The 24,798-nt window shown below is 39.4% G+C and overlaps 1 protein-coding gene across 1 annotated transcript in view; it reads right to left on the minus strand.

Moving 5' to 3' along the window:
* The window catches only part of LOC128656783 (vomeronasal type-2 receptor 26-like), a 121,670-nt gene that overhangs the window by 89,767 nt on the left and 7,105 nt on the right, over positions 1-24,798 (minus strand). Inside the window, exons 2-3 of the mRNA XM_053710929.1 lie at positions 20,748-20,942; positions 19,968-20,091 (exon numbers count right to left, since the gene is read on the minus strand). Coding sequence (XP_053566904.1) covers positions 19,968-20,091; positions 20,748-20,942 — 319 coding nt within the window. The remainder of the gene's footprint in view (positions 1-19,967; positions 20,092-20,747; positions 20,943-24,798) is intronic.

Genomic DNA, 24,798 nt, shown 5'->3' on the forward strand with positions numbered 1-24,798 from the left:
GAATGTGATGTGGTACTGGTGTGATGTGTGCAGTCTGTAGTATTGTGTGGTGTGTTATTGGGTGTGCTGTGTGCATTTTGTGGTATTATGTGTGATGTGGTATTGTATGTGTGGTGTGGTATTGTGTGTGTGTGTGTGGTTATATGTGTGCGATATAGTATTGTGTGCACTATTGTGTGTTGTAATGTGTGGTATTGTGTGTGGTGTGGTTATATGTGTGCGATATAGTATTGTGTGCACTATTGTGTGTTGTAATGTGTGATATTGTGTGTGTGTGGTGTGGTTATATGTGTGTGATATGGTATTGTGTGCACTATTGTGTGTTGTAATGTGTGATATTGTGTGTGTGTGGTGTGGTTATATGTGTGTGATATGGTATTGTGTGCACTATTGTGTGTTGTAATGCGTGATATTGTGTGTGTGTGGTGTGGTTATATGTGTGTGATATGGTATTGTGTGCACTATTGTGTGTTGTAATGCGTGATATTGTGTTTGTGTGTGTGGTGTGGTTATATGTGTGCGATATAGTATTGTGTGCACTATTGTGTGTTGTAATGTGTGATATTGTGTGTGTGTGTGGTTATATGTGTGTGATATGGTATTGTGTGCACTATTGTGTGTTGTAATGTGTGATATTGTGTGTGTGTGGTGTGGTTATATGTGTGTGATATGGTATTGTGTGCACTATTGTGTTTTGTAATGCGTGATATTGTGTGTGTGTGTGTGGTGTGGTTATATGTGTGTGATATAGTATTGTGTGCACTATTGTGTGTTGTAATGTGTGATATTGTGTGTGTGTGTGTGTGGTGTGGTTATATGTGTGTGATATGGTATTGTGTGCCCTATTGTGTGTTGTAATGCGTGATATTGTGTGTGTGTGGTGTGGTTATATGTGTGTGATATGGTATTGTGTGCCCTATTGTGTGTTGTAATGCGTGATATTGTGTGTGTGTGTGGTGTGGTTATATGTGTGTGATATGGTATTGTGTGCACTATTGTGTGTTGTAATGTGTGATATTGTGTGTGTGTGTGGTTATATGTGTGAGATATGGTATGGTGTGCACTATTGTGTGTTGTAATGTGTGATATTGTGTGCGTGTGTGTGTGGTTATATGTGTGAGATATGGTATGGTGTGCACTATTGTGTGTTGTAATGCGTGATATTGTGTGTGTGTGGTGTAGTTATATGAGTGTTATGTGGTATTGTGTGCGCTATTGTGTGTGGTAATGTGTGATATTTCGTGTGTGGTGTAGTATTGTGTGTGGTATTGTGTGCACTATTGTGTGTGGTGTGGTATTGTGTGGTGTAGAATTGTATTGTGTGGTATTATGTGCATGTGCATTGTGTGGGTTCATAAGAGTGTGTGTATGTGTGGTGTGGGTTCATAAGAGTGTGTGTATGTGAGGTGTGGGTGCATAAGAGTGTGTGTATGTGTGGTGTGGGTGCATAAGAGTGTGTGTATGTGTAATGTGGGTGCATGTGTATGTGTGGTATGCATGCATATGACTGTGTGTATGTATGGTGTGCTTGCTTTTGAGTGTATGTATGTGTGGCGTGTTATATATTATAACAGAAAAAGTGTACAGGACAAATGGTCAATCTAAATGAGAAATATATTACAAGAGTTACTACTTATGATGCAATACCTTTACCTGTAAATGGTGCAGACCCTATTTCAAAATATCTCTACTGTAAACTATAAGAAAAGAAATGGAACATCCAAATCAATGAACCATACAAAATATAGGGAATAAAGCACTCTTTTGAATAATCAATCAACATGTAATATACTAGCATAGAAGCTACAGCTCAGATCAATATAAAGTCTCACAATACTAATATGTCTTAGCATAGATATCAAATAAATATGTAACATGAAATCACATTTGTAATATACCAAAGAGTCACGTGACTTAAACCAGTACCCTGAAGGTGTGCACACCTTAACATCATTATATCAGCGTAGTCATCATCCTGATAGTACCACACACATACTACACCCTAGCTGCACACAGTACCCAAGAATATACAAGGGTCACTACTGGGCAGGGAAAATACAGGGATCTAAGTATGGTGGTATACTAACGATGTGAAACAATGAAATGAATATTACACATGTCCACAACTTAGCCAGCAGTAAAATATAAACATTGCATTGTATACAATATTCATTATTCAAATAGCAACAGGTGTAATCACAGTTCCCAATATTATGGAAGTTCCTTCTCTAGGCAAACAGGATCAAACCAGGATGACCCCCCACAAATGCGGAATAGCCAGAGTTCCAGACAGCGATAAATCAATAAATTACGCGTAGCAATACACTTATCTGTATCCAATGAAAAGGAGCTGTAATCCATATAGTAATGTTGCAATCCTGTTGCAAATCCTCCTTGCAATCCACCGGCTGCTGCTTAGTGCGCTACGGACATGAACACTGAAAAACACATGGCGTTGATGAACAGCATGCTTCCTCTTCCGGGTACGCCACGTTCTTAAGCGATCCAATACCTACGATCGTTTCACCCCCAATGTCATATGCAAGACGGGGCTTCCTCAGTGCTGATGGATCTTTGCCCTGCTATTGGAAAATTATATACAAAATTATATACAAAATGAAATTATTCCAAGAGACTTAAGATTAAAACTAGACCCTGGAACCAACTTGAGGAATGATGAAGGTGGAGATGCATTCTTGGAAGATTGGAACACCAGTTTATCTGAGTGTACTATTGTCCTGATGAAAAAAATGGTAGTAAGAAATAAAGAAAGGTTAGAGAAAACCAAATTGGAGGTAGATGAGGCTCTTACTATTGTGAATAGATTTTAACAAAATTCTAATTTTACAAAACTAAACAGTGAGATGAAAGAACAAATTGCTAGATTGCAATCTGAGATTAAACTACGTAAGGGTAGAAAATTAGTAATGGACCAAGAGGATTATAGAAAAAAACAGGTTTACACTTATAGACAGACTCGTGGGTCGTATGATTCTGGAACTGATTGTTCGGATTCAGAACATGATATCCATCTCGAAAAAATGATGCACGTTCTGGCCCCACTCCCCGCAAGAAGGAGAGGGGGCAGGAAGAGATGGAATAGGGACAAATACAGATACTGGAGGAAGACGGTATCCATATCGACAGACCAGATACAGGGAGTTCAATCGGAGTTCGGAGAGACCACAAAACTTCCTCCCAAGGGGTCGGAGGGGCCGAAGGCCTTATTGAATTCACCTGGTTTAGATGATAACTTGCAAGCAATTAATCTGTCTACATTTAAATTAAATAACTGCCACTTAAGTGTTCTCAAACAAGGACTTTCTTTTTGTCCAACAAGTGGATTAGACAAATTTACTTTTCTAAAAGACCTTCACAGATTTGCTAGAAGGGTAGTTCTTTCCCAAATGTTCAAAAATAAAGCTAAAAATGTGATTGATGATCTTGGCCTCACAACTGAGGATAAACTGGCATTGCAAGATTTGAACGAACTGTATCAGGAATCAACATCTCAAGATGCTTCTTTTGTATCATCAGAGATAGATTTGCCTTTCAAATTATCTTCTCATTTCAAAAAATGATCTACTTATATGCTACAGCTGTCTTTTTCCCCACCTGTTAATTTATTTATCAAATTAGTGGAAAAAGTTATTCAGAGTCTGATACTTACTGGTATTGTCAATGACAATTTAACAAAAAAAGAAAGGAAAGCTTTGAAAGAGCTTAAAGAGGCCCCAATGTCGTGTTTAAATCTGCTGACAAGGGGGAAATGTTGTTTTGTGGGATGAATCAATGTACTATAAAGAAGTGATGAGACAGCTATCAGATAAGGAACAGTATCTGAAACTTAGTTTTACTCCAATACTAAGTTTACAATCCAATCTGTTTACAATTTTAAATGATGCCAGAAATGATGGGGTTATAACCAACAGTGAATTTGGTTACCTTATGGTTGATAATCCAGTAATGCCCATTTTGTACTGCATTCCGAAGGTACACAAAAATTTAAAGAATCCTCCGGGTCGCCCCATCATTTCTGGCATTGGCAGTCTTGTTGAACATGTTGGTCGGTATATTGACCATGCTCTTTGCCCATTTCTACTCACGTTACCATCATTTGTCTTGGATACGACTGATTTTTTAAAAAGCATTAATGATATGTCAGTTGAAGAGGGATCAATTCTAGTCACTCGTGACGTGGAGAGTTTGTATTCCTCTATCCCCCATGATATCGGGATAAAGACTTGTGAGGAGTTTCTCTCTAGTAGAGGCCCTAGGTTTCAACAGCATACGGAACTGATTGTTAACCTTTTGAGATTTATACTGAACAATAATGTTTTTATGTTTGATAATAAAATTTTCAAACAATTAAGAGGGACTGCAATGGAGGCAACTTGTGCTCCGACTTATGCTTGCCTTCATCTAGGTAAATGGGAGATGGATGTTGTTTACCAGAATGATTTATTTGTACAACATGTTAATTTCTGGTTGAGGTATGTGGACGACATATTTCTAATTTGAGAAGGTGACTGTAATTCTTTATTAAAGTTTCTAGATGAATTAAATCTTAACAACTTTAATATACGTTTAACTATGCAGTACAGTTATTCTGAAATTGATTTCCTGGACATTAAAATAAAAAATGTTAATAATCTTTAAGTTTCAGAAAATTTCAGAAAAGCAACAGCCACGAATAGTTTGCTGCTTGCGACCAGTCACCATCCCCAACATTTAATCAAAGAGATACCTAAAGGACAGTTTTTACACCTACGGCGAAACTGTTCATCCAAGGAGAAATTTGATGTACATGCCCAAATGATGCAGAATATATTTTTGGAGCGAGGGTATTCAAAAAGAAAGATTAATCAAGCTAAGATGTTTGCAAGAAGGGCAAATAGAGAGGACTTGCTGTTCAATAAGACTAAGGATTCAGATTCTGTTATACATATGACTACTACTTACAATTGTCATTGGCAATCCATCAAGATGATTTTACAAAAATACTGGCCAATTTTGCTTAGTGATGACAATATTGCAACTGAGGTGAGGAGCTATCCAAATTTGACAGCCAAAAGAGCTTTGAATATAAGGGATAACCTTGTTAAAAGTCAATTTAAACTGTCTGCCTCAAAAGGAGCTTGGTTACACAAACACATACCCAATGGTAATTTCCCTTGTGGTAAGTGTGTAACCTGCAAATTTATGAAAAGAAAAAAAGTGTTTTCTGGTAATTGCGATAAAGAATTTTGCATTAATCATTTTTTCAATTGTAACACAGATGGTGTTGTCTATTTACTCGAATGCTCGTGTCCCAGGTTTTACGTGGGCAAAACGAAGAGGATCTTTAAAGATCGGATCAAAGAGCATCGAGATGACATTAAAGGCGAGGTACAAACAAGTAATATAGCTAGGCATTATCAAGATAAGCATAATAGTAATCCTAGCTGCCTAAGGTTTTCAGGCACTGATAAGGGTATTCTGCATGGTAAAGGAGGAGATAATGATAAGTGTCTCATCCAAAAAGAATGTAAATGGATTTATACCCTTAATACCCTCTCTCCAATAGGCCTTAATGAAAATTAGACATGGCCAGCTTTATTTAAAAATATTATTTAAAAATATTTTTTTAAAAAAATGTGTAATCCGAGTTTGGAGCTGATTGCAGATTTGGTTATACTATAATGTAATTATATCACCTTTAAGGTTTTTGGTGGTCTCTAATTCCACATCCCCTATCTCCCCCTTCTATTTTGGAATTTATTTAAATTTATACAATTGTATTGGTTACTTGTTAGTTGAATAGTGAACGCTATATTATTGGTTTAGTTATGCTTATTTTTCAATATGCGTATTACTATTGAGGATTATGTACTACGATAACTTGTATCAACTTGTATAACTTTGTATATACATAAAGCATGTTTTTTAATTACCTGTGTAGTATTGTATATGTTAATAGTAGGTGGAGCCTTCTCAGAAATATAAGCACCAATAGCAGGGCACAGATCCATCAGCCCTGAGGAAGCCCCGTCTTGCATATGACATTGGGGGTGAAACGATCGTAGGCATTGGATCGCTTAAGCACGTGACGTACCCGGAAGAGGAAGCACGCTGTTCATCCACGCCATGTGTTTTTCGGCGTTCATGTCCGTAGCGCACTAAGCAGCAGCCGGTGCATTGCAAGGAGGATTTGAAACAGGATTGCAATATTACTATATGGATTACAGCTCCTTTTCATTGGATACAGATAAGTGTATTGCTACACGTAATTTATTGATTTATCGCTGTCTGGAACTCTGGCTATTCCGCATTTGTGGGGGGTCATCCTGGTTTGATCCTGTTTGCCTAGAGAAGGAACTTCCATAATATTGGGAACTGTGATTACACCTGTTGCTATTTGAATAATGAATATTGTATACAATGCAATGTTTATATTTTACTGCTGGCTAAGTTGTGGACATGTGTAATATTCATTTCATTGTTTCACATCGTTAGTATACCACCATACTTAGATCCCTGTATTTTCCCTGCCCAGTAGTGACCCTTGTATATTCTTGGGTACTGTGTGCAGCTAGGGTGTAGTATGTGTGTGGTACTATCAGGATGATGACTACGCTGATATAATAATGTTAAGGTGTGCACACCTTCAGGGTACTGGTTTAAGTCACGTGACTCTTTGGTATATTACAAATGTGATTTCATGTTACATATTTATTTGATATCTATGCTAAGACATATTAGTATTGTGAGACTTTAGATTCATCTGAGCTGTAGCTTCTATGCTAGTATATTACATGTTGATTGATTATTCAAAAGAGTGCTTTATTCCCTAATTCATTATGCCTCATCTGCAACATACACTTATATATGAGATGCCCACATAAGGAGATTCTATTTATGTTTATGCCTTATGTATAAATAAGTATCTATCTAAGTCATAAGGATTTAATTTTAAACTGGTACATTTTAGTTAAACAGAAAAAAAAAAAATTAAATATATTTACATGGGGGCGGAGCCAGCAGCTGAAACAACAAGACGTGCCATGCTAGAGCTCCTGATGTCTGCTCACAAAATACTTATATTTTTGGCAAGTTGAGATCTTTTATTCCCCATTATTCGACCATTAACATGTGGTACAAGAGGACATATGATATAAGGCATTGAGAGAAAAATAGCGGACCACGCAACAAACACAAAGACCTTTCTGCTTGCTGGGATTGTGGCATGGAGTGAGCCGCCATCTTGAGAACGCCTAAGCACCATCTCTTTACTTAGAGAAATACCTTCTACTATTTCAGCGCTTGATAACCTACACTATGGAAAGGCAAATAGTATCTGCGCTTCACAAATTGGGGCTCTTGCTAGACAACCACCGGCAAGCCCTTACTAGAGAGCTGAGAGCCGCCATGAATCCGCAACAGCCTGAGCCGCTGCCGGTGGGAATTGAGGAGTTTGCAGGTTATTATGATTTGCATACGCCGATTAGGAAACTGAATACACGTCGGGAGGCAGAGGGGGTATTCCTCACAGCTATTCAGAAGCCCAGTCATGAGATGACAGAACGGATACCTCTCTGTGAACTATACAGCACTCTGCAGCTTCCCGATGTGTACACTGATCCTGAGCAGCATTGCGCAACGCTGCTGAAGAAGTCGGATCGGAGACAAGTGAAAGGAGCGAGTCAGATCTGTAACCTGAATGCCGCAACTCATGCTCCTATTGTCAACACAGAGTTTGACCTGACAAGAAGCTCAGACCCGGAGGCTCTACCGAGTGAGTCACTAGATGCCGAAGCCAAGGTGAAGCTGCCTTCTAAACGTCACTCCCTGCCTGTATTCACTAAGAGTCACGCTAATTCCACAGAGGACGGTAATCTAATAGAACAGGCTCCTCTCTTGATTACGATTTCAGTCCAGGTTTTGCCCAATCTAAAGTCCGTGGGTGAACCTGCCTATCAAAATACACTGGTCACTAACAAGAGGCACAGCAGTGGGCTTTACTATGCTCCGGAGTCCAAAAGATATCTATCTGGAGATGGATTCCTGACATCACCTAGCAGATGAGGTCTTACAAAGAAACAATGTAATCTAGCCAGCACCCACCGGCTTCATCGTATCGGTGTGGGATAGAGTAAACTGTTCTGCAATGGCGGAGGTGGATCCCCTATCTTTCCGGGAACTATCTGCCTACTGAGGACACCGGAGCTTAAAGTTAATTGCACCGCTCACCCCCTAGGCTGAATCCTTAAAACCACAGTGCCTACCTTCACACCGTGCCCTCTACAGTTCCTGAATTCCTTGAGTAGCGTGTATAAACTGGCCAATACTAGAATCCTGGACTAACCTCTTGACAAGATTTTTTTTTTTTTTTTACTTTACATTTTTTATTTAAAGACTACAGTACCCCTATGATGCCCTTTTATGTTTCCCTTATGTTATAGTTCTAGCAACAGCTTGTGGTGACTTATAATAGAGTTATACATGTTTTCTTCAAAGCTTTCCGCTAGTGTTAATGTTATTTATAGCGGGTATGGGACAACCACAGTAAGCTTCGTTTTCTTTATTTTATTATTTTATATTAGTCCCACAAGCTGAATTGAAGTCTAGCTCCCTATACCTGCAATAGTTATACCACTATAGCCTTTTCTTTTAAGTATTTGTTTTTGGATATAACTTGGTTACTGTATTATCTATCTTAACTCATATAAGGGTATAATTCAGCGTGACACTCCCCTTCTAGGCCGTGCTGTTTCCTGAAGATTGGTCTCTTCTGTTCTAACATATCTGAAGATATATTCTAGGTCATGTCCTCTACCTGCAGTTTAATGTTACACTGATATCTGAATTCCAGTCTATTTTGTTTTATCTTAAGGGTCTAAAGTTATATTTGTGACTATTGCATGTGGTGTCTGTGTAATAGAACTCCCTCAACCACACATCTTCCATATATGCTGTATGTGAGAGCACGATTTTCTACTCCCATATTGAGCATACTTTTATTGTATTTTAAATTTAGCAATTCAATGTTTGTAGTTCATTGCTGATCTACTCAGAGATATTTAGTACTGAGCTCATATATTTATTCTAGTCACAGATATAACTATTTTTTGATTCATAAATTCTGACCATGCTCAGCACAGAAATGTATAATGCTTGGCCTCTTCTTGCCTGTTAATTTATCCAATTAAGAATTATACTACACTCAAAAGCCCGTCATATCATGCCCACACATAGTAACAGTTAAAATGTGTACAATCTCCCCGCTCTATGATTACTGAGCCAGAAAGTGAGTGCTAGCACCAAACATAAGTTTACAGGTACTGTGTCTTCCTAGATACAGGGCTTCTTACCCTGCATATTACGTTATTTAATTATTTTTTTTTCCCCATGCAGGGTCACTGTGGAGTATGTATAATTTATAAAAATAAATAGCCCTTTGATCCGCCCCTTCCTAACCTCCTAACTTGCTATGGTAGTTAGTACAGACCTTACTTCATTTATGTTGAATGTGCTACACACAGATTTGTACCACAGGCTTGTCAACAGGAAATTATATATTGCTTGTTAATGTTTATATATCCTAATGCTAACGTAAGGTTTTACAATTTAGCTCCATGCAGGCGCAATATACAATGTTGTTCATGTCCAGGTTACTGTGTATTATAGAAGGCTCCTGTTATATTCTATCCCTACATTTCCATGGTACACTGTCAGTTTTTTAATTGCTCACTTCCCTAGTTACCAACTTTAACATACAGTTTAGTTTCTTGCATAATAATAGTTCACAGTATAGAGAGTTAAAGCTCTTTTTATGTATAGACCAAAAGATACCTCTAAGAGTGTATTTGCATTAGTATAAGTATTGTGTTCACCTTACCATTGCTCTCTAATTTATGAATATTATATTCTGAATGCGGTAAGTCTGTAGACCTCCAGCTAGCTAATGAAGACTCTACATAGTATCCCAGATGCTACGTGACTCAGGGACATATGTGTCATTTTGTATGTTTAATTCAAAATAGTATGGCTGTAATCTTATATCATATTGTTCATTTGTGTCAATGTATATTGTCATTTATTAATAGACATGCTAAAATCAGTAGTTATGTACAGATTTCCAAGAATATGGCCGCCAGAGAAGTTGGAAACCACAGACCCGTAGATGAGTATGGGACTAATACTTATAGTGAAGTATGCTTAAAGTAAGTCCTTGATCCACTGAAAGTATTAGTATTCAACCCCGCTAAGTTACATTAACAGATATATTCAGTCATGCCCTCCCCATGGAATTTTTCTACACAGATTGATTTGACTATGTCCCTCCAAACTAGTATTAGAAATGGTAGAGCGCTTTCTTGAAGTCTACCTATACATCTATATGGCATGCCCTTGTCCTATAAGGCTCCGCCCCCCCACTTTCCTCCCCACTTCAACCAGAGCGGCTTTTGTCCGCTGAATTTCCTTTCCCCCTCACTTGCTAACTTGGTCCAAAAGAGGCCAACCAATTCTAATCCACACTTGCCTCACCTTAGTCTACATAATTCTATGATGGTCTGTCCTGACAAGGTGGAAGTCATATTCTCTTCACAAATAACATAAAAATGAGGTCTCATTATTCATCCATGATATTCTTGCTGAGCTCGTTGTATAATATCACTTTTATGATAATGACATATTTCTTAACTATGGTACTCCTATGCTTTACTTGATGCTCAGAATTTATGCCCAGAGTTTTTTTTTTATTTGTTTATTTCCTATCTATGTGTGTGGGTATATGTTTTGAATAAATAAAAAGAGAGAGAGTGATGCACTCAGCTGAGACAGAACAAAAGCTGGAAAAACTTCCGTGCCATGTTCATTTTAGGGTGCCACTCAGGGTGCATACTCTTTTAGCACACTATGCCCCTTCACAGAGAAAAAATATCCTGTAGCATATCAGTCTGACCCTGCCCAATGACAGTCCAGCGCCGAAATACCAGGCAATTCCTCTCTGAACAAGAGAAAACAACAACCCCAGACGATCGTTTCGGCCTTCTGTGGGCCTCGTCAGTGAGGTGCAGTCGCATCTCTCTAAGGGCATGTGTGCAAGGAGTCCACGTCTGGCTTCCCCTTTTACTCTTAGGGAGACCCAAGAGCAATTTGCATAAATAAAAAGAGAGAGAGAGATGCACTCAGCTGAGACAGAACAAAAGCTGGAAAAACTTCCCTGCCTGTTCATTTTATTATAGTGTGCCACTCAGGGTGCATACTCTTTTAGCACACTATGCCCCTTCACAGAGAAAAAATATCCTGTAGCATATCAGTCTGACCCTGCCCAATGACAGTCCAGCACCGAAATACCAGGCAATTCTTCTCTGAACAAGAGAAACAACAACCCCAGACGATCGTTTCGGCCTTCTGTGGGCCTCGTCAGTGAGGTGCAGTCGCATCTCTCTAAGGGCATGTGTGCAAGGAGTCCACGTCTGGTTTCCCCTTTTACTCTTAGGGAGACCGAAGAGCAATTTGCATAAATATAAAAAGAGAGAGAGAGAGAGAGATGCACTCAGCTGAGACAGAACAAAAGCTGGAAAAACTTCCGTGCCTGTTCATTTTTGGGTGCCACTCAGGGTGCATACTCTTTTAGCACACTATGCCCCTTCACAGAGAAAAAAAAATATCCTGTAGCATATCAGTCTGACCCTGCCCAATGACAGTCCAGCACCGAAATACCAGGCAATTCTTCTCTGAACAAGAGAAACAACAACCCCAGACGATCGTTTCGGCCTTCTGTGGGCCTCGTCAGTGAGGTGCAGTCGCATCTCTCTAAGGGCATGTGTGCAAGGAGTCCACGTCTGGTTTCCCCTTTTACTCTTAGGGAGACCCAAGAGCAATTTGCATAAATATAAAAAGAGAGAGAGAGAGATGCACTCAGCTGAGACAGAACAAAAGCTGGAAAAACTTCCGTGCCTGTTCATTTTTGGGTGCCACTCAGGGTGCATACTCTTTTAGCACACTATGCCCCTTCACAGAGAAAAAAAAATATCCTGTAGCATATCAGTCTGACCCTGCCCAATGACAGTCCAGCACCGAAATACCAGGCAATTCTTCTCTGAACAAGAGAAACAACAACCCCAGACGATCGTTTCGGCCTTAGAGAGATGCGACTGCACCTCACTGACGAGGCCCACAGAAGGCCGAAACGATCGTCTGGGGTTGTTGTTTCTCTTGTTCAGAGAAGAATTGCCTGGTATTTCGGTGCTGGACTGTCATTGGGCAGGGTCAGACTGATATGCTACAGGATATTTTTTTTTCTCTGTGAAGGGGCATAGTGTGCTAAAAGAGTATGCACCCTGAGTGGCACCCAAAAATGAACAGGCACGGAAGTTTTTCCAGCTTTTGTTCTGTCTCAGCTGAGTGCATCTCTCTCTTTTTATATATATGTTTTGAATCTCATTGTTTTGTTTATATTGTCATTGGATGACTATTATATGTAACATTCCATATAACCTCAATAAAAAATTTATTTAAAAAAATATATATATATATTTACATGCTTGTAAGTAGACATGGATGTATGTATGCATATGTATGTATATATACATGTGTGTGTATATATATATGTACTATGCATATGTATATATGAATATATGAATATATATATATATATATATATATATATATATATATATATATATATATATATATATATATATATATATATATAAAACACGGAAGGGAACTGCACTCTCATACCGGACCGGGTACACATCCCATGACCCTGCAACATGCTCAGCCCTGGGTGCCACTGGCACTCACAGGAAGCTGTGCTGTCCCCAGAGCCACAAGCAGTTAACCCCATACAGGTCTGGGTGCAAGAACCATAGGGAAAATTACAAAACAAATTAATACAACACACAGAGAAAACCCAGCACTCACTTACAAGCTCTCAGCTAAGATTTAAAAGCAAAAATGGAAAGGTTAGTCACCGCATCTGGCCAAATGGGACAAGCTCAGGTACCACGTCAAGGTCCTTTCCAATACCTGAGACCCTAAAACAGCCACACAATGCAAGCTTTCAAATCCAAACAAACTGAAAACAAGGGAAGGGTGCACAGGAATATGTAATCACCCTAGACATATACAAAACACGGAAGGAAACTGCACTCTCATACCGGACCGGGCACACATCCCATGACCCTGCAACATGCTCAGCCCTGGGTGCGACTGGCACTCACAGGAAGCTGTGCTGTCCCCAGAGCCACAAGCAGTTAACCCCAGACAGGTCTGGGTGCAAGAACCATAGGGAAAATTACAAAACAAATTAATACAACACACAGAGAAAACCCAGCACTCACTTACAAGCTCTCAGCTAAGATTTAAAAGCAAAAATGGAAAGGTTAGTCACCGCATCTGGCCAAATGGGACAAGCTCAGGTACCACGTCAAGGTCCTTTCCAATACCTGAGACCCTAAAACAGCCACACAATGCAAGCTTTCAAATCCAAACAAACTGAAAACAAAGGAAGGGTGCACAGGAATATGTAATCACCCTAGACATATACAAAACACCGAAGGGAACTGCACTCTCATACCGGACCAGGTACACATCCCATGACCCTGCAACATGCTCAGCCCTGGGTGCCACTGGCACTCACAGGAAGCTGTGCTTTTCCCAAGAGCCACAAGCAGTTAACCCCATACAGGTCTGGGTGCAAGAACCATAGGGAAAATTACAAAACAAATTAATACAACACACAGAGAAAACCCAGCACTCACTTACAAGCTCTCAGCTAAGATTTAAAAGCAAAAATGGAAAGGTTAGTCACCGCATCTGGCCAAATGGGACAAGCTCAGGTACCACGTCAAGGTCCTTTCCAATACCTGAGACCCTAAAACAGCCACACAATGCAAGCTTTCAAATCCAAACAAACTGAAAACAAGGGAAGGGTGCACAGGAATATGTAATCACCCTAGACATATACAAAACACAGAAGGGAACTGCACTCTCATACCGGACCGGGTACACATCCCATGACCCTGCAACATGCTCAGCCCTGGGTGCCACTGGCACTCACAGGAAGCTGTGCTGTCCCCAGAGCCACAAGCAGTTAACCTCAGACAGGTCTGGGTGCATGAACCATAGGGAAAATTACAAAACAAATTAATACAACACACAGAGAAAACCCAGCACTCTCTTACAAGCTCTCAGCTAAGATTTAAAAGCAAAAATGGAAAGGTTAGTCACCGCATCTGGCCAAATGGGACAAGCTCAGGTACCACGTCAAGGTCCTTTCCAATACCTGAGACCCTAAAACAGCCACACAATGCAAGCTTTCAAATCCAAACAAACTGAAAACAAGGGAAGGGTGCACAGGAATATGTAATCACCCTAGACATATACAAAACACGGAAGGGAACTGCACTCTCATACCGGACCGGGTACACATCCCATGACCCTGCAACATGCTCAGCCCTGGGTGTCACTGGCACTCACAGGAAGCTGTGCTGTCCCCAGAGCCACAAGCAGTTAACCCCAGACAGGTATGGGTGCAAGAACCATAGGGAAAATTACAAAACAAATTAATACAACACACAGAGAAAACCTAGCACTCACTTACAAGCTCTCAGCTAAGATTTAAAAGCAAAAATGGAAAGGTTAGTCACCGCATCTGGCCAAATGGGACAAGCTCAGGTACCACGTCAAGTTCCTTTCCAATACCTGAGACCCTAAAACAGCCACACAATGCAAGCTTTCAAATCCAAACAAACTGAAAACAAGGGAAGGGTGCACAGGAATATGTAATTATCCTAGACATATACAAAACACGGAAGGGAACTGCACTCTCATACCGGACCGGGCACACATCCCATGACCCTGCAACATGCTCAGCCCTGGGTGCCACTGGCACTCACAGGAAGCTGTGCTGTCCCCAGAGCCACAAGCAGTTAACCCCAGACAGGTCTGGGTGCAAGAATTATAGGGAAAATTACAAAAAAAAATAATACAACACACAGAGAAAACCCAGCACTCACTTACAAGCTCTCAGCTAAGATTTAAAAGCAAAAATGGAAAGGTTAGTCACCGCATCTGGCCAAATGGGACAAGCTCAGGTACCACGTCAAGGTCCTTTCCAATACCTGAGACCCTAAAATAGCCACACAATGCAAGCTTTCAAATCCAAACAAACTGAAAACAAGGGAAGGGTGCACAGGAATATGTAATCACCCTAGACATATACAAAACACCGGAAGCTGTGCTGTCCCCAGAGCCACAAGCAGTTAACCCCAGACAGGTCTGGGTGCAAGAACCATAGGGAAAATTACAAAACAAATTAATACAACACACAGAGAAAACCCAGCACTCACTTACAAGCTCTCAGCTTAGATTTAAAAGCAAAAATGGAAAGGTTAGTCACCACATCTGGCCAAATGGGACAAGCTCAGGTACCACGTCAAGGTCCTTTCCAATACTTGAGACCCTAAAACAGCCACACAATGCAAGCTTTCAAATCCAAACAAACTGAAAACAAGGGAAGGGTGCACAGGAATATGTAATCACCCTAGACATATACAAAACACGGAAGGGAACTGCACTCTCATATCGGACCGGGTACACATCCCATGACCCTGCAACATGCTCAGCCCTGGGTGCCACTGCAACAAGCTCAGGTACCACGTCAAGGTCCCATTTGGCCAGATGCGGTGACTAACCTTTCCATTTTTGCTTTTAAATCTTAGCTGAGAGTTTGTAAGTGAGTGCTGGGTTTTCTCTGTGTGTTGTATTAATTTGTTTTGTAATTTTCCCTATGGTTCTTGCACGCAGACCTGTCTGGGGTTAACTGCTTGTGGCTCTGGGGACAGCACAGCTTCCTGGGAGTGCCAGTGACACCCAGGGCTGAGCATGTTGCAGGGTCATGGGATGTGTACCCGGTCCGGTATGAGATTGTAGTTCCCTTCCGAGTTCCCTTCCGTGTTTTGTATATGTCTAGGGCGATTACATATTCCTGTGCACTCTTCCCTTGTTTTCAGTTTGTTTGGATTTGAAAGCTTGCATTGTGTGGCTGTTTTAGGGTCTCAGGTATTGGAAAGGACCTTGACGTGGTACCTGAGCTTGTCCCATTTGGCCAGATGCGGTGACTAACCTTTCCATTTTTGCTTTTAAATCTTAGCTGAGAGCTTGTAAGTGAGTGCTGGGTTTTCTCTGTGTGTTGTGTATATATATGAAAAATGAGTCCTAAGAAGAATAAATATGAGAAAGTTACACAAGTTCACTTTTATAGCACAACTCACCATCGCCATCTTGTGGTAAATTAGTAAAAGTACAACCCGCTATATTTAACATTGGGAAATTATTCCCATAAGTTAATTAGCATCCATCCAATCACAGCACTACAGATCCTCACACATCTGTGAATGGCTGTTAGAGACTAGGGCGGAGTTATAGTTCTGGATAAATTGTGACACAGGACACACAAAGGACACTCTGGGTTGCATGAAAGAAGGATGGATATGCTGTCCAATTTTCCTCTGAACTAGAACTTTTTAATCCTGGTTGTACCCATCTCCTATTTTTGATATCCTTGGAAACTTTTTGCCTATTTTTCCTGTGGATTAAGAGATTTTGTCGGACTGAATGAAGAGGAAACACAGAGCTTGACTAGTGATAACCCAGAGCTTGGAGGAGCAAATATTTGGGGAAGTATAAAAAGTCTTTAATTATATATAAGCAGTTGTTGCATTTAAGGTCCTTATTAAGATTGGTATTAGATGATTATAGGCCCGATTTTTATATGTACTTATCCCTATAGTCCAATTTATATTGTCTAGGAATCTAATTCACCTAGCAATACAAGACATTTTGTTATAGATAGTGTTCATTGAATTCAGCTTATGATAAGGAAATCTCTGGGTATTATAATTTAATATATTTAATTTGAGTGGTATTGTATTCTCTAAGGTTGAGACTCATTTGAGGCATTAGAGAGGTTATTATGTATTCCTTCAGCTGTAGACATACATTCTGAATCTGACTGATTGCATTGTATTTTTAAGTTACCAAAACCTAATTTCAATGATATCATTTGGCTAAAATTATATTAAATAACCGTTGCTAGTAACACATACTGCATAATTGGTCCATGCTGGTTCATTTTACTTTGTAATAGATTTCACTGTTAGATTTATACCCATAGGGTTAAAAACTAAGCAAAATAGTAGATTTCATTTCATATGGTATCAGGGATTTTTTTGTGTGTATAATTAAATGGTATATCGCTTGTTAGTAGCTTGTTTAATGTTTAATAAATCTGAATATATTTTTCTAAACTGAATCCTCTTTACTCCACAAAAATAATCAGCCATGTTTAAACAGATATCACCTGATTAGAACTACAAAAAAATAATACAAATATATTTGAGGTTACCGCTGAGATAGTTTTAATTATATCTGTAACCTAATATAAAATATATACCACGTGAATGTTACCGTGGAGATAGTCATAATTAATATTGTATTCTAAAATATATAACAGTACCACATATTTATTGTGGACGATTGCATGAAGAGGAGGCTCCACGCCGCAGAGGAGCACCGCCGCTGTGTACCACCATCGAGGACCATCGTCACCGAGGATTGCCGCTGCCGAGGATAACCACATCTGGGAACACCGATCCGTATCTCCGCTCCGCGCCACCTTCACTGTGGATGAATATGATGGACCCGCCTGGAAGAAGACCTTCTCCAACTGACTTCAGGAACCATGAGTACCTATTTGGGACTTTAGTGTTAGGTTTTTTTTTAATTTTTGGGGGTTTCTTTATTTTTTTTAATTAGGTTTTTTTGGGCAAATGTAAAAAAGAGCTGAATGCCCTTTTAAGGGCAATGCCCATAGAAATGCCCCTTTAGGGGTAATGGGTAGTTTAGGTTTATTTTGGGGGGTTTGGTGGGTGGGTGGTTTTAATGTTAGAGGGGTGATTAGTAATTTTTTAGGTAAAAGAGCTGTTGGTAGTTTAGATTAGATTAGGGTTTAATTTTGGGGTGCCTTTTTTTTAAAAAAAAAGGGGGTTATTAGATTAGGAATATTATTTTTTTATTTTGGATAATGAAGTTTGTTTTTTTCAGTAATCTTAGCTTTTTATTTTTTGTAAAAACTTAGATTTGTTTTTTTAAGTTTTATTTATTAGAAAAGGGGATAGGGGGATAGGGACAGAAAGACAGGGGGTAGGGGGAAAGGGGGGTAGGGCGAAAGGGGGATAGGGATAGGGGGATAGGGACAAGAGGGATAGGGACAGGGGGATAGGGACAGGGGGATAGGGACAGGGGCAGAGGAATAGGGAGATAGATGAATAGAGGGATAGGGATGGATAGATTTGTTTCTTTCATTAAATATTTTGGCCCGTGTACACAGGCTTTACCACTAGTAAACACATAAGATATATAAGTACATTGGAGCCCTTTGCAGTTAAGTAGATGAAAACCTGAAAAACCATAATTATGCAATATTCATTTTTTAATAAATGTTTTAACTATGTTTTAATGTAAATATTTCAAATTCTAATGTTATGAACATAGGGGAATATGTTCTAAATCTTTTTAAATATATATTACTATCTATCTATCTATCTATCCATCTTGTGTATGTTTGGGGAGATTACATAAGCCTGTGAACCCTCCATTTTTTCACAATTGCTTTTTTTCACAGTTGTTTGATTGTGAGCCTGCATTGTGTGGCTGTTTAGGGACCCAGGTTTATTGGAAGAGACCTTGACAAGGTACCTGGGCTTTTCCCATTTGGCCAGATGCGGTAACTAATTCTTCCATTGCTGCTTTTTATCTTAGTTGAGAGCTTGTGAGTGAGTGCTGGACTTTTTCTGTTTGTTTATATTAAAAAAAATTTTTAATTTTCCCTGTTTGGGCCTTGCACCCAGGCCTGACTGGGGTTAACTGCCTGTGACTCTGGTGACAGTGCAGCTTCCCGAGAGTGCTGGTTTGCACCCAGGGCTGTGCATGTTGCAGGGTCATAGGATGTGTACCCAGTCCGGCCTGAGAGTGCTGACCCCACCCATGTTTTGTATATGTTTGGGGAGATTACATAAGCCTGTGCACCCTCCATTTTTTCACAGTTGCTTTTTTCACAGTTGTTTGATTGTGAGCCTGCATTGTGTGGCTGTTTAGGGACCCAGGTTTATGTGGCTGTTTAGGGACCCAGGTTTATTTGGAAGAAACCTTGACGAGGTACCTGGGCTTTTCCCATTTGGCCAGATGCGGTAACTAATTCTTACATTGCTGCTTTTTATCTTAGTTGAGAGCTTGTGAGTGAGTGCTGGACTTTTTCTGTGTGTTTATATATGTATATATGTATACCTATATAATTATGTTATGTGAAGAACATTGCAATGTAGAATATTCATATTGTGATGTCAGGTTAGAATGAGATATTGATAGGGTTTGCTCCAGACTGGGGTGTCAGGTTTTTTCCCACTTTTTTAGCTCAATTCACTTTTATGGGGAATACGTGATTGTGCATGCTTTTTGCGCTCATCAGGTTAGCGTGAAAGCAAATACGTTTTACTTTCAACTTGCAATACGAGCGCAACTCGGCGAGCACAATTAACACTCAAACTGGAGCATTAATGTGGCGCCCCACTTCTGGTCCTTAGTTTGTCTTCTTTGCTGTGTCCGATTAGAGGAAGCTGTAAATGAGTTTGTGTACTAAACTAAGCAATAACTGTGTTGTATGTAGCCGGCCAGACAACCTGTGGCAAACTTAAGTATACAGTATGCTTTTTACTTTCTTTTGGAGGAGTTGTGAAAAAGTACAGATTGTTATTCAATCACAAATGTAAGATGTACTGATCTAGACTTTAGCACAATTACAGACTCATAATCATATTTATCTCCTTGATAAATGCCCTATACTGGGGCTGCAGCATTAACCATCTATAAGTGTTCAGCGTACGGATGTAACACTAAGTGAGTTGTTATCTCACCTGTTTCATTAGTGATCTCGCCTTCAGAACACGGAACACAGTCATAGCAACAGCTGGGCTGACCCTGACGAGTAGATTTTCTGTAACCCAGGTGACAGGTATCACTGCACGTGGAGCGAGGGATCTGTACAGAGGAAAAGGGGGAATTATTTATACCTCAGCAAAAGGTTCTCTAGGGTTTAAAATGAACGCGTTTTCATGATGGAGATTTTGGAGACTTTTAACCTAAAAAACAAGTTGACTAGATTAGAGTGTGGGTTGTTTCCATGTTAAAAGGACAGAAACAGCAAATTTAAAGAATAAAATGTAGTTATATAAATCTAAACTCATTACTTGACTAACATTTTTATAATGATTACATCACACCCGACTGTACCATATCCTCTCATGGGTTGGGAGGTCTGCATGCTTTTTAACACCTGCAGTGCCTCTGGCCATGGCAATTGTCCTTGGTTTTAAGTACTGTCACAGCTCCAACCAGTACATCCCTGACCCAGTCCAGCCCCTACACAACAACGTGTCAAGTCAACCCATGATATATTCATAGCCCCACCAACAAAACACTGATGGGCACCTGCACAAATCTATTCATCCATTTTAAACATTTTGTGTAGAACCACAATTTCCCCTGTTCTCTAACTCATCTGGAATTAGCCAATCACATGTAATTATGTAAATTTGATTTGTGAATGCTCTAACATATACAGCAGAAGATAAACAGATAAACCTTCAGCTGTTAATTTGTTTCGTATCTGTATCTATATTTACTAATTACTGTACCTCTATGAACATTTGGTGCCACTGGATTGCTGTTGTATTGATAACAAACTGATCTTTCTCAGGTGCAGAAGCGTTGAAGTTTCCAATACCAATATGACCGTCAGGGAATATCCAGTTGACAATATAATAATAGCCTGGGCGACTCCCGACCTCATCAAAATATATTGTATCAGAGAGAAGTGAGAAGTGAACGTTCTGGAGATAATGACGCAACTGAAATATATTTATCAAAAGAAGAACATTTCAGTATTTAGTGTTCTTAAAAAGACATTCAAGTAACATTAGACTAGGAAGCCTATTTACTAAAGGTCTTGCAGACCTGATCCGACAGTGGGGATCAGGTCCGCCAAGACCTCGCTGAATGCGGATAGCAATACGCTCTGCGTATTTAGCATTGCACCAGCAGCTCACAAGAGTTGCTGGTGCAATGCCGCCCCCTGCAGATTTGCGGCCAATGGGCCGCCAGCAGGGGGTGTCAATAGGGTACTTGATCGGGTTGAATTCCGGCGATTCCTGTCCGCTTGCTCAGAGCAGGCAGACAGGGTTATGGAGCAGCGGTCTTTGTGACCGCTGCTTCATAACTGTTTTTTCTGGTGAGTCTGAAGACTCGCCAGAAACACGGGCCCACAAGCTCCTTACTGAACTTGATGAATGGGCCGCTAGGTCACTTGCTGCTCCTCAAACCTCTAAAACCAACAATTTTATCCTTTTTGCTTTGTATATTTTTCTGAACCAGAAATGGAGGAATCATGGAGGTATCATGTAACCTTAATAGACAACTAGGGGCCATTGATTTTAAATACATTAAAAGATTTCCAGCTGGACCAATCACAAAATAAACCAGTGACTTAATTTTACTGTTTAGTAGATTAAATACATTTACACAAATGTTGAAGCATTTGAAAGTGATGCAGTATAGCTGTAAAAAGCTGACTAGAAAATATCACCTGGACATCTCTATGTAAAAAAAAAGGGGCGTGATTAGTCAGATATTGCTATTTCATATATGGCGGCGCATATAAATGCAGGGCGTATATTTCACCCGTCGCCCGCTAATTTTACTCCCATAAGCTAACATAAATCGGTATCACATATTCAGCGCAAGGACTTACGCAGCGAAAATTGAGAAATTTTACTCCATTTTCAACTCGCCACACATAGGCAGGCACAGCAAGCCTTACTCTGAAAATGTAAGCACCGTAACTTCCTGAAAGTATTAACAAACACCTAACGCATGCGCAATATCTACCTGTTAACCGCAATCCCCCACCGTAATAACTAATAAAGTATATTAACCCCTAATCTGCCAACCCCCACATCACAATATGCCTAATTAAACTATTAACCCCTAATCCGCCATTTACCCACATCGCAATCTACTTTAAAAAAGTATTAACCCATAATCCGCCATCCCACCACATTGCAAAGTAACTAATTAAGCTATTAACCCCTAATCCGCCAAGCCCCCACATTGAAATCTACCTATTAACCCTAATCTGCCAACCCCAACAGTGCAAAGTATTTTAACCCTAATTAACTAAAATAAAAAAATACTAAATTACAATTAAAATAAAAAAATAAGATTACTATTAAAATAAAAAACTAAGTTTAAATTAATCTAAAATTACAAAAAATAAAAAAAATAACATTACAGAAAATAATAAACCAATATATCAAAAATAAAAAATTAAACCTAATCCCTAATCCCTATGAAAATAAAGAAGCCCCCCAAAATAAAAACACCCCATAATCTAAATTAAACTACCAATAGCCCTTAAATGGGCCTTTTGTAGGGCATTGCCCTGGGATAAAAAAAACTAACATTTCAGTAGCTTTAATCCTATTGGCTGATTTGAAAGGGAAAATGTCAGCCAATAGAAATGCAAGGTAACCCATATTTAAACAGGTACGTTGAATTCAATCCTCAGTGTGCAGCAGTGATTGTACGAAGAGGATCTCCACGCTCGATGACTCCGCAGACGCCTGTCCGGTTCCGTGGTCACCTCTGCGCCGGATTGGTCTTGGATGAAGATGGAAAAGGTTGCCGCGCTGGAAGAAGATGTTGCTGCCTCAAAGAAGACTTCACTCCCGCCTGGAAGAAGACCTTCTTCGCTGGACCTCAGGAACGGTGAGTACCTATTTGGGGGTTAGTCTTAGGTTGTTTTTTTTTTGTTTTTGTTTTTTTTTTTAGATTAGGACTTTTAATTGGGACTGTAAAATAGCTGAATGCCCTTTTAAGGGCAATGCCCATACAAATGCCCCTTTAGGGGCAATGGGTAGTTTAGGATTTTTTAGTGTTATGTTTTTTATTCTGGGGGGTTTGGTGGGTAGGGTGGTTTTACTGTTAGGGGGAACTTAGATTTTTTTTAAAATGTAAAAGAGCTGTTTAACTTGGTGCAATGCACTACAAAAGGCCCTTTTAAGGCCTATTGGTAATTTAGTTTAGATTGCGAGCGTTTTTATTTTGGGGAGGCTCTTTTATTTTCAAAGGGAATAACTTTAATTTTTTTATTTTTGATAATTTGGTTTATTATTTTCTGTAATGTTATACTTTAATTTTTTTTAATTTTAGATTAATAAAAAAAAATATTTTTATTTTTAAAGTAATGTTAGGTTTTTATTTTAATGTTAATTTAGTATTTTTTAATTGTAGGTAATTGGGGTTAAAGCGATACTAACCCCTCATTTTTTCTTTCATGATTCAGATAGAACATGCAATTTTAAACAACTTTATAATTTACTCCTATTATCATTTTTTCTTTGTTCTCATGTTATCTTGATTTGAAAAAGCAGTAATAAAAGGTTAGGAGCCGGCCTATTTTTTAGTTCAGCATCTTGGTAGAGCTGCTGATTGGTTTGCTACATTTAGCCACAAATCAGCAAGTGCTACCCATGTGCTGAACAAAAAATGGTCTGGCTCTAAAGCTTACAGTACTGCTTTTTCAAATCAAGATAGCATGAGAACAAAGAAAAATTGATAATATGAGGAAATTAGAAAGGTGCTTAAAATCTCATGCTCTATCTGAATCATGAAATAAAAAAATTGGGTTTAGTATCCCTTTAATTTATGGGGTGTTAGGTTAGGGGGCTTATAAATTTTATTAGTTATTTGCGTTGTGGGGGTTGGCGGTTTAGGAGTTAATAGATTTATTAGGTTAATTGCTTGTGAGGGTTGGACGTTTAGGGGTTAATAGATGTATTAGGTTTATTGCATTTTGGGGGTTTGGTAGATTAGGGGTTAATAGATTTATTAGGTAGATTTGTGATGTTGGGGTTGGCAGATTTAGGGGTTAATACTTTTATTAGGTATATTATGATGTGGATGAATAGCAGATTAGGGGTTAATAAATGTATTAGTTAAATTTGCAATGTGGGTGAATGGCGGATTAGGATTAATAGTTTATTTAGGTATATTTTGTTGGGGGGTTGGCGGTTTAGGGGTTAATACTTTTATTATAAATTGCAATGTGGGGGATTGCGGATATAAGGGTTTTGACGTGTCAGGCTTATTTTTGGGAGGCGTGTTATACTTTTACAGGATATTTAACTTTTTGTTGGGGTTTTTATGCGCTGGCAGTTTCTAAAGTGCCGTAAGTCACTGGCGACTCCAGAAATGTGTATTTACTCACATTTCTGGACATCGCTAGTTTATTCAAGTTACGGTAGTTTATGAACTGTCGACGGGTTTTATGTGACTCCCTGATTTGCGAGGTGAAATTACGGGCGATGTGGGTTTCAGCAGTTGCCTGACACTCGCCAGCAGATTTACAGTAATATTTAAAAGCAAAGCTGGGGGAAGTCAGTTACATTTGGCGACAAAGGATTAAGCCCTGGACCACAACAAGGTCTCCCCCTTCCTGGGACCCTAAACCAGCACCCACACAATGCATACTTCCAAACAAACCAACTGGGAATCTCCCAGGGTGACACAGGCTTTTGTAACCTCCCCTATTTAAAGGGATATTAAACCCAATTTTTTTCTTTAGTGATTCAGATAGAGCATGCAATTTTAAGCAATTTTCTAATTTAATCCTATTATCAATTTATCTTT

This window comes from Bombina bombina, chromosome 4 (assembly GCF_027579735.1).
Source record: "Bombina bombina isolate aBomBom1 chromosome 4, aBomBom1.pri, whole genome shotgun sequence".
Classification (NCBI taxonomy): Eukaryota; Metazoa; Chordata; class Amphibia; order Anura; family Bombinatoridae; genus Bombina; species Bombina bombina.